Source organism: Rhododendron vialii, chromosome 2a, assembly GCF_030253575.1.
Source record: "Rhododendron vialii isolate Sample 1 chromosome 2a, ASM3025357v1".
NCBI classification, from domain to species: domain Eukaryota; kingdom Viridiplantae; phylum Streptophyta; class Magnoliopsida; order Ericales; family Ericaceae; genus Rhododendron; species Rhododendron vialii.
This window is the reverse complement of record NC_080558.1, coordinates 3,535,318-3,550,292: the sequence shown is the minus strand read 5'-3', so window position 1 is coordinate 3,550,292 and position 14,975 is coordinate 3,535,318. Positions and strand designations below refer to the sequence as shown.

Genomic DNA, 14,975 nt, shown 5'->3' with positions numbered 1-14,975 from the left:
TGGATACTCTTAGTAGAATATTCTTCACTGCATGACACTCGGGCATAGTGTGTGTTTGAGAAAAATAATTTTCATACTCCCCCGTCCCATAATGCTTATCATGTCCGCAAAACAAAGACGTAAAAATAATACAATTTTTGCAAGAAAAACTCCAAATTTTTTCAACAATTCACTAAATATTGATGAGTTCTTTAAATTTATGAAATTTTTTTGAATTTTTCTTGAAAGAAATGCATTGTTTTTGAGTCCTCGTTTTGCAAATCGGACAAACATTTTGGGACGGAGAGAGTAAATTTTTATATTCTAGTTTCTAAAAATCAGTTGAGAATGTTTGTCAAGAATTACATAAAACTGAATTTTAGAATCTACAGATTCTGAAAACCTTAAAAAGGAAATAAATTCTCAAAATTTCAAAACTAGGTTTGGATAGCTTTTGAAATTCTGCAACACAAATTCTAAAAAAATGAATAAATTGCTTATAGTCTTGCAGCTAGCTGCAACAAACATATTTTTCAATTTCTACTAAAATTCGAAATCTAAAATCTCCAGCAGAGTCTGAATCTAAAATTTAAAATTTGTGTCCATAGCTATCGCAAATACGCCCATAAAATCTCACCACCGACCAAAAACCCTGTGCTACTAAAGGTCTACCCAACTGATAATTGCAGAATATCGAGATTAATGAAGGTGCAAGTAATCAAAGTGTAACCAACAGCTTGAAGAGTTTGTAGCCTTGGGAGGGATTTGAAACCTTGCAAGCGTAAGGTGGCGTGGTGCCTCATTAGGTAATGTAGGTGTTGTGAGTTTATCCAGATGACACCCCTTATACTTTCTAAATAACACATAACTCCCCAAAAAATAACAATACAGAAAATTAGATCTATCAAAGAGAGACAGACAGAGAGACAACTGCATCCAAGAGTCAAACTTAAGCAATCACATTGTCGATGGAGTATGATGATCTCCACCATAAAGACTAGTACTACAACATAACCATTGTGCAGGTACAACAAAAGGTCAAAGATCTTTTTATCAACCCCACTAACCAAAAGGAGAGAACCCAAACATCATTCCTGAACATGACTTGGGCCAAAAATCATTCCAAACTGTTTCCTTTATATATCAAAATACTACCAATCCCATCGCTTTTCTTGTGTCCCACTTCCACCAAGCAAGAGTCTTCGAGTTCCACAGTATATGAAGATAACATTGAAAATCTCTCCAGTTGCTTGACCGCGGCAAAAAAGCACTGAGCTGCCTTCATTTTCTATTCTTCAATGGATAACAAAGCCAAAATGGTGGAATCCGACTTCGATTCCATTAACACAAAATGCCAAAGTAACCTGTAGGATTGTGGCCATCTGGAGTTCTTGTAGGCACGTGCGATTGGTTGAAGGACTAGGACGGGCCATTTGGTTCGGGTCGTTCGGCCTTGACAAGTTCTGGGGCATCTGGTGGGAGTGTAGGATAGATTAGTGCAGCAAGGGACACGGGCATGACGCAAAGTGCTTTAGATCGCAGGTATTGCATCGCAGCCCCCATATCTTCTTCCATGAGCTTAGCCACTTCTTGCTCTACGTCGTGATCTGACCACTTATCCCAGGCATTCTGGTTGCATCCACCACTGTTATCTCCCTATGTATCAGAAAGTGAATTTGTTACCGAGGGATATATGGGAAATCACAATATATTGATTTATCCAAAGGTATTTTTCGAGAATGGAAAAATGGTTTCCATCATTTTCTCTTACCTCAATTGATGACAGTGGAATATCGGCCACAAGTTGGGCCACAGCACCAGCTCCACCGAGCCTGCTCATGCTTAGAACCTGTTCATAAAGTAGGTAATAAATATCAGAACATGTTGCAGCGGTAAACCTTAAGTAGATAAGATTAGAAGGTACATGTGGTAAACAAGATAAAAGTGACTGATACAGGGTTAGACCCGAAGTGAGACTGAGTCACTGACTACCCGCGCATGCCCAAAACCACCAAACCCCTACCCCACTCATCTAAAGTTTTCAGCTATTTTTCATATTTTATAGCCCTGGACTTGTCCTTTGGTTCAAGTCGGCCCTTGCTAACATTGTTCTTGACTACACTAAAAAAAGCTGAATGGATCCATCTCAGAAAAGGAACCTAGGTTTCATGGCCTATAATTTACCAGTGTACAAATATTTCTCTAATATTAACCACCGTATTTTGAAGTTAGTGACTTCGTACATGAAGAGTTGAAGCTGGTGATGACAACTACTACAGTTTCATTAAAATGTTACACTAGCAAGGAGAGCAAGATTTGGCCAAGAAAACAAGTAGGTAGTTTTCCAAGTCAAAGAAGACTATGGTATGTCTGGTTGTTCAAAAGTTACATAAATCAGGAGGGGAAATGCCCACAAGCAACTAAGAGTCATCCTCCGTAGGTCAATTACGTAAAAATGTGATGATATTGATTACATGATTACCCCACTTTGAGAAATTATAAAAAAATGTTTTACCTTGACTTGAAGCCTTAAGAACTTCACATAATCAAGAATTTCATCAAGCATGGCAGCCTTATCTGTCTGCAGAAAAATTCAATGCATCAATACGAGGAATTTACTGGAAAGTCTATTCATGCCACTAGCACTGAACCATAATCACAGCTAATAATCTAAAATGTTTGATCCATAACCACACCAAAGGAGACATCAACATGGTAAACTCCACAAAGTATCACCATAGAACTTCAAAGCAAGATGCTTAAATAAATCAGTCACTTGCAAATCACAGGTAGAGGTAGTGTAGACAAACTCATGCTTGGAAGATGTAGACAAACATTTAAATTGTATGCAAACACAGCCAACATGGTGGCATGCTAAACGCAATTTTTTCCCCTTCTGGTAAGTCAATCACAAGGCTATCAAACCTACATTTTCTCAATACAGCAACAGCAAAATCAGCTTCCTATCTGGTTTTCCCCGGTAATTTATTTATTCCTTGCTCCATCAATGTAAAGTCCCTAGCTTATAGGGAAAGGATGTAAATTGTCAAGAGTATTTACCTGACAAGCAAACTACCTAGGCAGTAATCCCACATTTTTTTGTGGGATGTTGAACAAGAAGTACCAGTGTCTTCCATTGTCAAATTCGGGCATAGATTTGGATGCGGGTTTTGATGACTTTGAATACCAAAAGAAGGAAAGAAGAAAAACCATTTCTTTGACATTTATGAAAAAGCACTGACCTTGTTACAGCTGGGAACAAGTTCCTGTAAAGCCCTCATCCTTTCTGCTATCCTTTCTCTACGTAACTGTACAACAGAAACAAAGCTCTCAATGCAAAGAAAAGATGAACAGAAACCAAAACATAGACGTAAAGTCCTACCTTTTTAGTTAAATAGCAAAAAATACTCGAGCCCATATTTCAATCAGATAATCCAACCTCACCTCTGACGTTCAATATACAGATACACACATCTACTTTAAATGGTTAATACATATTCATTGAACATATTACTTTGTGTCTTTCTGACAACTCCTTCAGCTATGGAATATATCAATTGGAGTCCATGTTATGAACATTATTCTCCACAAACGATACTTTGCAACCAAATATGCTCCCTAAACAGCTTTTGTATTTAAGTTACTCAAATTAATTACCCTCTCAGCGATACTGTGGGGATCTGTGGCTTGCCCACGTCGAGCCCGCACCCTTGGGCGGATGGAAGGTGGATGGGGCACAGAGACTGTTGTGCTGGTGGTCGGTTGACCATGGAAAACCTGCAAAACAATCCGCAAGCCAGTTGCAATTTCAAATCCAAGTGACGGAAAATCTCATAACTGATAACTAAATGCATCATAAGCTTCTGTGCAGAAGTGGTTTCCACCGGACAACTTACTGTTCATGTTCATTTGAAATCCTAAAACGTTTAAAGATTATGCTGTTTCGAATTTCATGCACTGGAATTTCAATTTTAGTGTCCATACAGGAAGAGTTAGACAGCCTTTCACAAAAGACAGCCTTTCATCTTGCATAAAAATCTCCAATTTCATGCTTTCATGAAGCAACAACAACTCAATCATGGTCAAACATACAAAGTGTATTCATATAGCCATAACATTTACACAACCAGACCTTACACTGGAAGTCCAAACAAATTTTTTTGTTAATTAACCATATGCACGTGTGTGCTTTTGCTAAAGTTAAACTCCCAAATCAGTAAATTGTGAATGGAAACTCAAAACGGAGTTTCACAGAAGTAATCAAAATACAGTTAGTGGCGAAGGGTTCCTCGTATCATTTATCACTCCCGTGCCTCTGACATAGAAATAGCTCAAATTTCATTCTTTAAGGTACCAAAAACTCAGATCAAGATCTTACTTACACCTAGAAAACTGACATATCAACAACAACATGTGCTTGTGTATGTATATGAAACTAACTAAGGATCAATGAGGCGATTATATGAACCTGGTGAGAAACGGATTGGCGGACAGAATGAGGCTGCAAATGCTCAAACACAGGAAACAAACTCCCCATGTTCATAGATTCTCTTTCCTGCAAAAACAAATATCAAACCATTTTCATATCCACCCAAAAGCTGTTTAGGCTCAAACCCAACGGAATACTTGAGGGATTTGGTAAGAAAAGTACAACAAAAAAGAAAAAGAGTACAAAGATGAATTTTTTTATTTGGTCCTTTTTCTTTTCTCACCAAATCTCACCATTTTGGTGAGAAATGACTCCCTTTCTAATCACACCCTTTCTCACAATCCAAAAGGGCTACGAAACTCAGAACAAACCCTAAAGCCAAAAGGGTAAAATCGACACTCACGCTCTTCCCAGCAAAACCTCCACCGTTGATTTCCTCACGGCCGTTGTCCAGGCTCAAGCCCAACGGAATAAACGGATGCTGGAGGCCCATTCCGCCGGTGAAGCTGAGCGGAGACGCCGCGGATTGAGATGAGGCGCCGTCGGTTCCAGCAAGGGAAGAGTACGACGGCATGGCTAGGATTTGCTCGAGGAACTCGTCGGGGTAGGCCTCCGACGGGTTGTTTGCCATGATGAGAGAGGGAGGGAGGGAGGGAGGGAGAGGTGTCGGAGATGGAGGCGACAGGTTATTGGCGCTTTTTTATTAGAGTGGGAAACTGTGTTTGTGCTCTCTGCTCTGCTTTGCTTTGGTCTGAGATGGTGTTTATTGTATGAGAATAAATTCTTTCCGCTGGCGGGGAAAAGTAGGGTTTTCTACCGCGGCCTTTTTTATTATGCAGTGTGTTAATTGTTAATTTGAATTGTTTATTTTATAGATTTTATATAATAATGTATTCACGTTAAAAATGAACTTGATCGGATATTAATTGAAGTATCAAAAATTGAATTTTGCTTTACAAAATGGACAATTTATCAGGCTGATTTTTGCGCTCCAAAAAAAGCCTCAGGCGCTTCACTTTTTGTCTTTATTAGGCAAACTTCTTGAATTACTCTCTCAATCTAAAACTTTTTCACATAAAAGTTTTTTCTTTTCCCTTTCCTTGAAAAAGTTCTTTATAGGTTTTCGCACTCCACAAAACACCTCAGACGTTCCACTTTTTTACATACTTTAAGAAACTTTTCCAGAGAATTTGTTTTAGATTGGGAGAGTAATTCAGGAAGTTTGTCTAATAAAGACAAAAGATGGAGCGCCTTAGGCTTTTATTGAGCACGAAAATCATTCTCCATTTAGAATCAAATTGCCTATTTTATAAACCAAAATCCAAATTTTGATAAATCTATCGGTTTTCGGTAAAGCTAATTTTTTGCATGGCAATACTAAATTATGGATCTTAAAATATGAACAAATCAGATTACAACAATAGACATTCGGTGGGACCAAAAATAGACAGTGATGAAAAAAATGAGATTTTAACCGACAATAGATACGAAGTAGAATTTATTATCTGTTTGTTTGTTTCTCACTTCAGTGGATGCTTTTGCGTAAAACACGCAAGGATTTTTCAGTAGGAGAAAGGGGGAACAACACAAATCCAGCGGTTCGCGATCAATTAGAGGCTCGGCTCGTTATGCAATCAAAAAATGAGTTGAGTTTAGGGTCAAATTGTCAACTCCTTCGGGAAAGGAGCCGAGCTCGAGTTAGTTGTTACTCAATTCACTTATAATAACTCAGCTTGTTTAAAGATGCTCGTCTCGTTTGAAGATATTTGGCTCATTTATAAAGACTTGTTTAACAAACAATTCAAGCTCGAGCTTGATTTTTGTGGCTCAAACTAGACTACTTTGAACTAGCCAAGCTCAAATACTTTAAAACATGGCAAGGAGCCGAGCTCGAGTTAGTTGTTGCTCAATCTCTATTGTATAAAACACAAGGGTGTGTGCCTCCACACAAGATAAGTTAATCCAAGAGCTGAGATTGATTTGATCCAATGGCTGATATGTGCTCTCCAACTCTCTTAAGAAAGCACTCACATTCTTACAAATATATTACAAAAATGCCCCACTATCAAGATTCAAAGGGAAATTCCAATTTCAATAGAGTGGGTAGTGCCGTAGGCACGGGCAATCACTAGTTCATTTATAAAACTCAACTTGTTTGAAATTACACGTCTCGTTTGAAGATGTTTGGCTCGTTTATAAAAACTTAATTAATAAACAATCTAAGCCCAAGCTTGATTTTTGTGGCTCAATCTGGATTAATTTGAACAAGACAAGCTCAAACACTTTAAAACTCGGCATAAATGAGTTCTTTTGCAGCCCTAGATTTTAATATTAACGGGAAATGATTTCCTTCCTCTTTCTTCCTTTACATATTCTTTCTCAATTGAAAGTGTGATAAGGTAATGGTCACTAGTAGGCTCGAGCTTATCTAATTTTGAACGGGTTGAGGTTGATCACTTCAAAGCTCGGCACAATTCAACTTGTTTTCAGTTCTAGATTTTACTATTTAGGGGGAAATGGTTTTCATCCTTCTCACTTTTCCTCTTCCTTCCTTCTCGTATTTTCCGTAATTAGAAAAAAATGTAATAAGTTCGACACAGCTCGACTCGTTTATCATTCTCTCCTCTACTTTTCTTACAAATAGAAGAGTCTATGTATGTACTAGCAGCTTGTTTCTACAATTGCCCTATAAAATCCAAAATGAATTATATATATATGCAAAAAGTCCTAAATGAATTATATATATGCAAAAAGTCCAAAAAGAATGTGATGTTTTCAAACTTTTTTCTGTTATTAGTGCACTCACTTTAACTTTGTTAGAAATATTTTATTCCTTGATGCGTCTAGACTTGAGGTACCTTAAATTTCATATTCTTACCCCCCAAAAATCTTCCAAAATCTATTAACAACAAAACAATGACTCAACAAAAGAAGTCACCCTAAAGTTTCTAAAGTCCCATTGGAATATTTAGCTTTCCAAAAATTCCAATCCCATGCGATAAACCTAATACTAGTGGCGTGTTTGATAATAGATTTCGTTTTGGGAATTCATAATGAGGTGGGATTAGGATTGAGATTGGTAATGAAGTGCAATTATTAATGAGGAGATGAATCTTTTATTCATGTTTGTTTTGGACAGAATTAGATTGTAAAATTGTAAATAACATGTTTGTTTTGGATATGATGGAATAGAATTGTGAACAAAATTGTCTTTCCAACCTTATACCCGTGGGATAGGATTGTTAATAACACCCCCATGGAATGGGTAATCCTGTGGATTTATGGGATTCGTAATCCCCTGATATTACCAATCCTTAAGTTGTTGCTAACACCAAACAAGAATTTAAAAGTCCCCATAGGACTCGCAATTCTATCCCAAGCTCAAATCCTGCTATCAAGGCCTTAACAGTTACCACTTAATTTTTCTTGTTTATGAAGGCCTTAGTTTTGTTTTTTTCTACTAGCCCTAGGGGTGTTATTCGGTCGGTTCGGTTCGGTTCGGGGTGGATTTGCCACACCCCGATCGGGGTCGGGGTATATAATCCGGAGACCGATCCCGACCGGTATTAATTTCGGTTCGGTTCGGTTCGGTTCGGGGTGAGTTCGGTTCAGTCAGGGATTTCGGGGCGTTCGGTCCGCCCGAAATAGGCCTTAGTTGGGCCATTTGGGCCGTTTTTAAAAACTAACAATAGACTACGGGCTATGTTTAGACCATTTTTTCACTCATATTTGGGCCATTTTCACATGTTTCCCACCCATATTTGGGCAATTTTCAACCTTAAGTCAATCACCCATGTTTGGGTCATTTGTTCACATTTGGGCCATCGTAATTTGTACCTTCTTCTTTTTTTTTCAAACACCAATTGAAAAAAAAAAAAAACATACAACAGGTATGCTCAAACAATTACAACTTTTACAAATTGACGATGCGTAGCTCCATTGCGTTAATGTTGTGGATGCAGGCTTCAGGGAAAACAGGAGGGCGAGCAGCCACAAAGCAAATGAAAATTTGCATTTGGCCATCTCTTCTCTTGCAAAAAAGTGAATATCAACAAGGGAATAGAGGGTTTTGCAAATTAACGAGAGATACGTGAGTTCGGAACTTGTAAATGCAGACGTCTATGTTTTTTGTGCAACAGCGTGAAGGTAATTATAGGCCATGGGATTCTACAATTAGTAGTCTCATTGGGTGGATTTGATTGGATTTAGTACTTGACGACTAATGACAGACCGTCCATGCAAGAAACATGCAAGAAAAATGGTCAAGTTGGCAGAAATCGAAAAGTATAACTCTCGTTCTACAATTAGTGGTCTCATTAGTTGGATTGGATTGGATCTTGTACTTGATGGCTATTACAGACCATCCATGCAAGAAAAATGTCAAAGTTCAGTTGGCAGAAATCGAAAAGTACAACTTTCATCCAAAATCTTGCTGAATACAACTGTATTGTTTAATTTTATCTATGGTTTCCGAATGGAAGTTACAAGTGTTAGTTACTATATTGAAGAGTCTTGTAAAGCCTGTAGACGATTGAAATCCTATATTTAGATTGGAAATATTTTCTACAATAGTGTATATAACTTGGAGGAGTTAAAGTAATTTAGAACATAGAGAGTAATTGATTGGAAAATTTTGCAAAAACGTAAATAAATCAAGCAATGAAATTCCAAAAAAAAAAAAGTAAGAGCCAAAAGTTAACCATTCAAAACAATAAGAGCCAGAAGATTAAAACAATTTATATAAATATATATAATATATATGGTTCGGTCGGTTCGGTCCTCGGTCGGTTCGGTTGGTTCGGTCCGCATTCAGTTCGGTTCGGTCATTATAGATTTCCAGAAAACCGAGACCGAACCGACCTAGGTTAGGTTCGGTTCGGTTCGGTCCACCCCGAACCGAAAAAAAACTCCCTCGGACCGACCGAAGACCGAACCGATCGGTCGGTTTTTTCGGTCTTTTTCGGTCCGGTCGGGTTCGTAACAGCCCTAACTAGCCCAAAGCGAGGGGTTTGTAATCCAGTAGTTTATCTCATAATCTAAAAGTAGCTTTTTCTTCCCATGGCCTTTCTGCACCAGTAGCTCCGACATATGTTTTCTTGGTAAGGTGTCCTAACTAGCTCACGCTGCACCTTGACTAATCTTGAGAGACCCAATCGCACCGCTCACTTGCAAAAATTCCATTTAAAGTCAAAAGCAAAACTTTGTATCGACTAGCCCCTGAAGAGTTTCGAATCTTAGGATGAAGCAAATTCTACGTCCGAGGGCTTCAACAAAAAACATATGTTGCCACTTTAGATTCTGAACACGATAAGCCAACCCACAAATCGGATTCATTTTGATTGGATATCTCATAATTTGTTGCCAATTGGTACGAATTTGATCCAGGTGACCCCTCAAATGAAGAAGAATCGATATACATACTGATACTACACATACATACTGCCCAAAAAATAAGGGGAAAAAAGAGGTCCAAAATATGGAAAAGGGGGAAAATGATTGTAAACCACTTATTTCATTAAGACAAATAACGTGACAAGCAATTCCAAAATTTGGTAGTTTTTAGACAGCCTATTCACTTATTTTGCTTTGGCTCCCCATGTTATTACACACATGATTCACAAACCATGGGAGTACCTACTCACTGCACAATGCTCTTGCTCACAACAGTATCGCGGAGAGCTAGTATACAGACCGAAACGCCCTTACTTGCCGTGACTAAACTCACCCGGCTAATAGTTGACGCGAAGATAAAACCATCCTCCGAGACATCAGGAGAGGTTGTTATAGGCGAAAATGCCCTTTCTAACCGTAGCGAAAAACTTATCTTGCTGCTACTTGACTCGGAGACAACCCTTCCTCGGAGACATCGAAAACAAATTCATCGCTCTTGCACAAGGCGTAAACGATATCCACCATGCCGGGCCTCTTGGAAGGATCTCTATGCAGACAAGAAATAGCAACAGCCAATACATTCAGAACACTCTCCATTGAGGAAGCCTCTCCGAGAATAGCACCATCCATAAAATCCTTCACTCTCTTCTCCTTCGTCTCCTCATTCCCCTCCAAAATTCCGTCGACGGCCTTCCACAGGAGCTTCCCGTCTTTATCGATGGCTTCCCTCCCCGAAATAAGCTCGAGCAAAACCACACCGAAGGAGAACACATCCATTTTGGTCGAAACCACTCCATCGGATAAGTACTCAGGGGCCAGATAGCCTTGAGTTCCAACGATGTGCATTGTTATGGCGTTGTGACCGGATTTTGCTAGCCCGAAATTGGCTATTTTGGCTCTCATGGTTGAATCTAAGAGGATATTGCTGCTCTTGATGTCTTTGTGCACCACTCGCGGCCTAGTGTGTTCGTGGATGTATTGGAGACCGTTGGCTACATCAATGCCAATTCTTAGCCTTGCTTTCCAACTCAACTTATCGGTCTTTTTATCGTGGAGCCACGAGGAAAGAGATCCATTTTCAACGTATTCATAAACTAGATAGCAGTTTCCATCTTCAGGATCTATGCAGAACCCTTCTAGCTTCACCAAGTTGCCGTGGTTAACCTTCAAGAGCAAAAATCATGATTTTGTTAGGAATTCACTCGTTCAATGTCAACAGAGAAAAGATAAAATCAAACGCTTAAGTAGTAAAAGGTGTGTATACAGGTTTTGTATGACCATTTCAGCCTAGGTCATTTACTTGATAAGCTAAATCATCACAGAAAGGATTACATACAGTAAGTTACAAGACTAAAAAAAAAACACCCGCAAATGCAGAAACGAATAGTAACTTGTGATAAGTTATCCTGGAGTAATTTTGCAATATTCCAAACGTGGGATCAAATAGTCGAACTTATCCCCTTATTCGTGAATCAAAGATGATCAGTGTTTTGAATTTTATAGTCCATGTCCTCTTGCTCATCTCACTTGTTATGTCAATTGACTAATTGAGAACAGAAAGAAAGGAAATTAAATCAAAATATTCGAGTGAAAGAATAGAGGCATCAACACCATCCAAGTTCCAACCCATGTGTGTGAGAGAGAGAGAGAGAGAGAGAGAGAGAGAGAGAGAGAGAAAATGATAGCCATTTGAGGAAAAACTTCAGGCATCAACACAGACAAAAAGGAAGTGTGAGATGCTAAAGATGTGGCACGAATATGATCTAATATGAAAGAAAAACAGGCAAAACCACAATTGCCAATGAACAAGTTTGAGGTCTTCCGAAATTTCGGAGGCTTGGAGTTAAATTTCGGTCACTTCCATCAAATCATGGAGAGAATCATTTCCATAAACCCGAAAAAGTCAGGGCTCTAGTCTGAAGTTATTTCATTGTTTGTGAATTTTTTTTTTTAATTTTGGCTCCAAAACACCCCTCTGCTCTGTAGGAAAAAGAAAATGTTAACAGGGCCAAAATCCCTCCCATCACCCATAAAAAAAGATCATAACGACGATAATAGACCAATAATGTTTTAATAACCAGATGTCTGGACCAGCTTTCATGCGCATTGACTAACCCCGGGAGACCAATCCCAACTGCCCACTAGCGGGAGCTTGTTTAAGATAATAGACCAATAGTAGTTGTATACTTATAGTAATAGAAAAGTGAAGATTGACGACTTGTGTTTTGAAAAATCCTACGAAAGGGACCAGGCAGACTCCATCACTACACTTAATTATTATTACATCCACCTTTGGTGCCTAAGAATAAGACTAATCACTTCAGCTAACTACTATTCTATTCACAATTAGTTTTTAACATCTCCACCAAACCAATTTTTGTATTTGGTATCTTGCAATGACGTCCCTGGCTTTTATGTTTAATCAAGTTTCGCCTCCCCCAGTCCTTTTGATCTACCAATTACAAAAAATTTAAAAAGCCGGCTAGATCCTAGCTAAAAGCATTAAGGCATTAAACAATACATTAAAAAGTTGACTAGACAGAAAAAGTGTTGCATATTCTATACTTGATTATTTGGAGATGAGGCACAACAACCCGAAAAAAAAGCTAAGGATGCCATAGGCCTTCTTAGGCATTGTTCGTTTGATTGTTCGTTTGGTAACTTTGAGTATTTTAATTTTGGTAATAATTTGAGAAAAAAATAAGGTAATGATTGGAGAGAGATAACGAGTGGAGAGAGATAGAGAGAGAAATAAAATTAATAATTAGAAAAATATGATAATGATTGGAGAAAGATATAAAATAATGATTGAAAAATAAAATTAAAACAAAGTAAAACATCAAAACGAACAAGGCCAGAACTTTTGTATTGCCGTTTTTTTTCCCCATCATATAAGTTTATCACCAAACATGCTTATAATTTCAAAAAGGCAAATCACACGTTTTAGATGCAATTACAATTAGGACTGCAAACGAATCGAGCTATTCGCGAGCATGACTCCTTTACTAACAAGTCGAATTGAGTTAGTTGTAACTCGGCTAGTTTGTAAAAACTAGGATGCTCGTTTATTGCTTGGCTCGTTTAGTAAACAAATTGAACTTGAACACCTCAATACTAAACAAGCCGAGCTTGAGCTCGATAAATTGGACTCGACTTGAGCTTGAGCTCGAGCTAGACTAGTTTTGAATGTTCCTAGCTCGAACACTTCAAAGCATGTTGATCACAACTCTTTTGCGGCCCTAATCACAATCTATTAAGGAAATTATTGGGAAAATAATTGAAATTCAACATAACAAACAACTAACAAGGGCAAAGATGGGGGATTTTTGAAGTTATACCTTCTGCAAGATCTTCAGTTCTTCACAAGCATTCCACTTCATCCTCTTGATGGCATGTAGCCCACCACCAATATACCCTTTATACACAGACCCATGAATCAACCAGTTCTTATCAAACCCATCAGTTGCTTCCCTCAACTCCTCAATCCCATATACTCTATACTTATCCAAGCAATCCGAAACATCAGACACCAACAAGTTCAGATCCACCCCTTTCCCAAACGCCCCCTTAACCTTCCCTCCCTTTCCCTCTTCATCCCTCTTCCTTCCCAACTCCCTCTTCTTCCACTTCTTCTCCCTGTAAACCCACAACCCAACCACCAAGCCCAACAAAGCCCCACAAATCCCCAACCCAATTCCCAACCCTATAACCTTCCCCTTATCCTCCTTCCTCCCAATTGAAGTTGATGGAGTAACACTAGGCTGTGTTAAAACAGGAAGCCTTGAAACGGGGATAAAGATGGTGGTAAAAGGGTCAAAAACACCGCCGTTAACCTCGGTAATAGACTCGGCAGTCGACCCGAAGAGCGAAGCGACCGAGGTTACGTTATCCTCGGGCTGGATAACGTAGCTGATGAGGTAATTGGCCTGGTTTCCCAACTGGGTCCTGTTCGGGCACTTGCAGAAGACCGGGAAAATAGTAGTGACCCCGATGGAGAGATTGGTCGCGACGAGGGTCGGGTTAACGACCTCGACGGACTGGTAAGTGGTGAGGTTCCGGAAGGAGAAAGCGGACAGTTGGTAGAAAGTGTCCCCGCCCTTGATGATGTAGCTGATGTTGGCGTAGGAAATGGAACTGGTATTGGGAAGGGAAGTGGCGGTCAAGTTGCCGGTGACGGAATTGCAGGAGCAGGTCAAGGGGACTAAGAGGGGCTGGTCGGGCACGAGGGTGGTGTTCGGGTAGGTAATGTTGCTGGGGTTTGAGATCTGGACGCGGCTGACTTGGAAGAGGTCTCCGATGGAGCCGAGGTCGAGGAAGTTAGGGGCGGAGGCTCGGTAGAACGCGTAGGCCTGGCAGGGGTAGGTGGACTCGTTGGCGGGGCAGGTGTAGCCGGTGGTGCCGTCCGGGAGTTGTTCTTGGGCTTGGGAAGTGGGGGAGTGGGAGAGGAGGAACAGGAGGAGGGGGAGTAGAGAGAGAGGGAGGCTGTGTTTGGTTCTCATATTTTCTTTTTTTTTTTGGTTTGGTGTTTTGGAATGTTGGTGGGAGCCTGGGAGGTAGAGGTTTATAAAAATGGGGAATGGGCAAAGAAGTGACAATGGGGAAGAAGAAGGGGGAAGACCCAGTCAAAGCTTCCTAGTTCTGTTGGTGGGTTTGTTTTTCACACTTTTAATAGGGATTCAATTTTTAAGGTCAGGTCGTAAAAATTAAATTTTTTGAAAATTTCATAGTCCTGGCGTGAACGACTTTTCGTTGATCAAACTAAAAAAAAGATTAGTTGAAGTACGCATAAATTGACCCGAATACGAGCCGTGGGAAAAAACAATGGGAAGGGGAGAAGTTGGAACCCTGTTGGGAATCAAGTCAAGATTGCTTTTGTTTTTGCCCCATCTAAGCCGTCGATTTGACTGTTTGACTATTAGTTGTAGTCAAATGATCCAACTTCCAACCCACCACCCACGTTAATGCTATGTGCTCAAAATTAGGTTTGAACATGGAAAGTAATTTTTCAAACGTTTCCACTACTTTACTCAAAATCACAGCGTGTGATGTACCAATTTTTTTTAAAAAAAACACACACACACACAATGTGGAGTTATAAGAGGTAGAATTAGGGGTTAGCATCGTGTCGTGTCATTTTATGTCATCTTGTGTTTGTGTCAATATTTTCTCAATCATA

The 14,975-nt window shown here is 39.4% G+C and overlaps 2 protein-coding genes across 2 annotated transcripts; both read right to left on the bottom strand.

Moving 5' to 3' along the window:
- Positions 1 to 914: 914 nt before the first annotated feature.
- On the bottom strand, positions 915 to 5,175 carry LOC131316817 (transcription factor UNE12-like). Its single transcript, XM_058346266.1, has 7 exons — positions 4,812 to 5,175; positions 4,448 to 4,534; positions 3,637 to 3,756; positions 3,222 to 3,287; positions 2,495 to 2,560; positions 1,751 to 1,828; positions 915 to 1,635 (listed from the first exon to the last, which is right to left on the bottom strand). Exons 1-7 carry the CDS (start codon positions 5,037 to 5,039, stop codon positions 1,399 to 1,401), a joined length of 882 nt encoding a protein of 293 aa, XP_058202249.1. The 5' UTR covers positions 5,040 to 5,175; the 3' UTR covers positions 915 to 1,398.
- A 4,726-nt stretch (positions 5,176 to 9,901) lies between these two features.
- On the bottom strand, positions 9,902 to 14,656 carry LOC131316815 (serine/threonine receptor-like kinase NFP). The gene is made up of 2 exons (XM_058346264.1): positions 13,138 to 14,656; positions 9,902 to 10,963 (listed from the first exon to the last, which is right to left on the bottom strand). Exons 1-2 carry the CDS (start codon positions 14,296 to 14,298, stop codon positions 10,229 to 10,231), a joined length of 1,896 nt encoding a protein of 631 aa, XP_058202247.1. The 5' UTR covers positions 14,299 to 14,656; the 3' UTR covers positions 9,902 to 10,228.
- Positions 14,657 to 14,975: the final 319 nt, after the last annotated feature.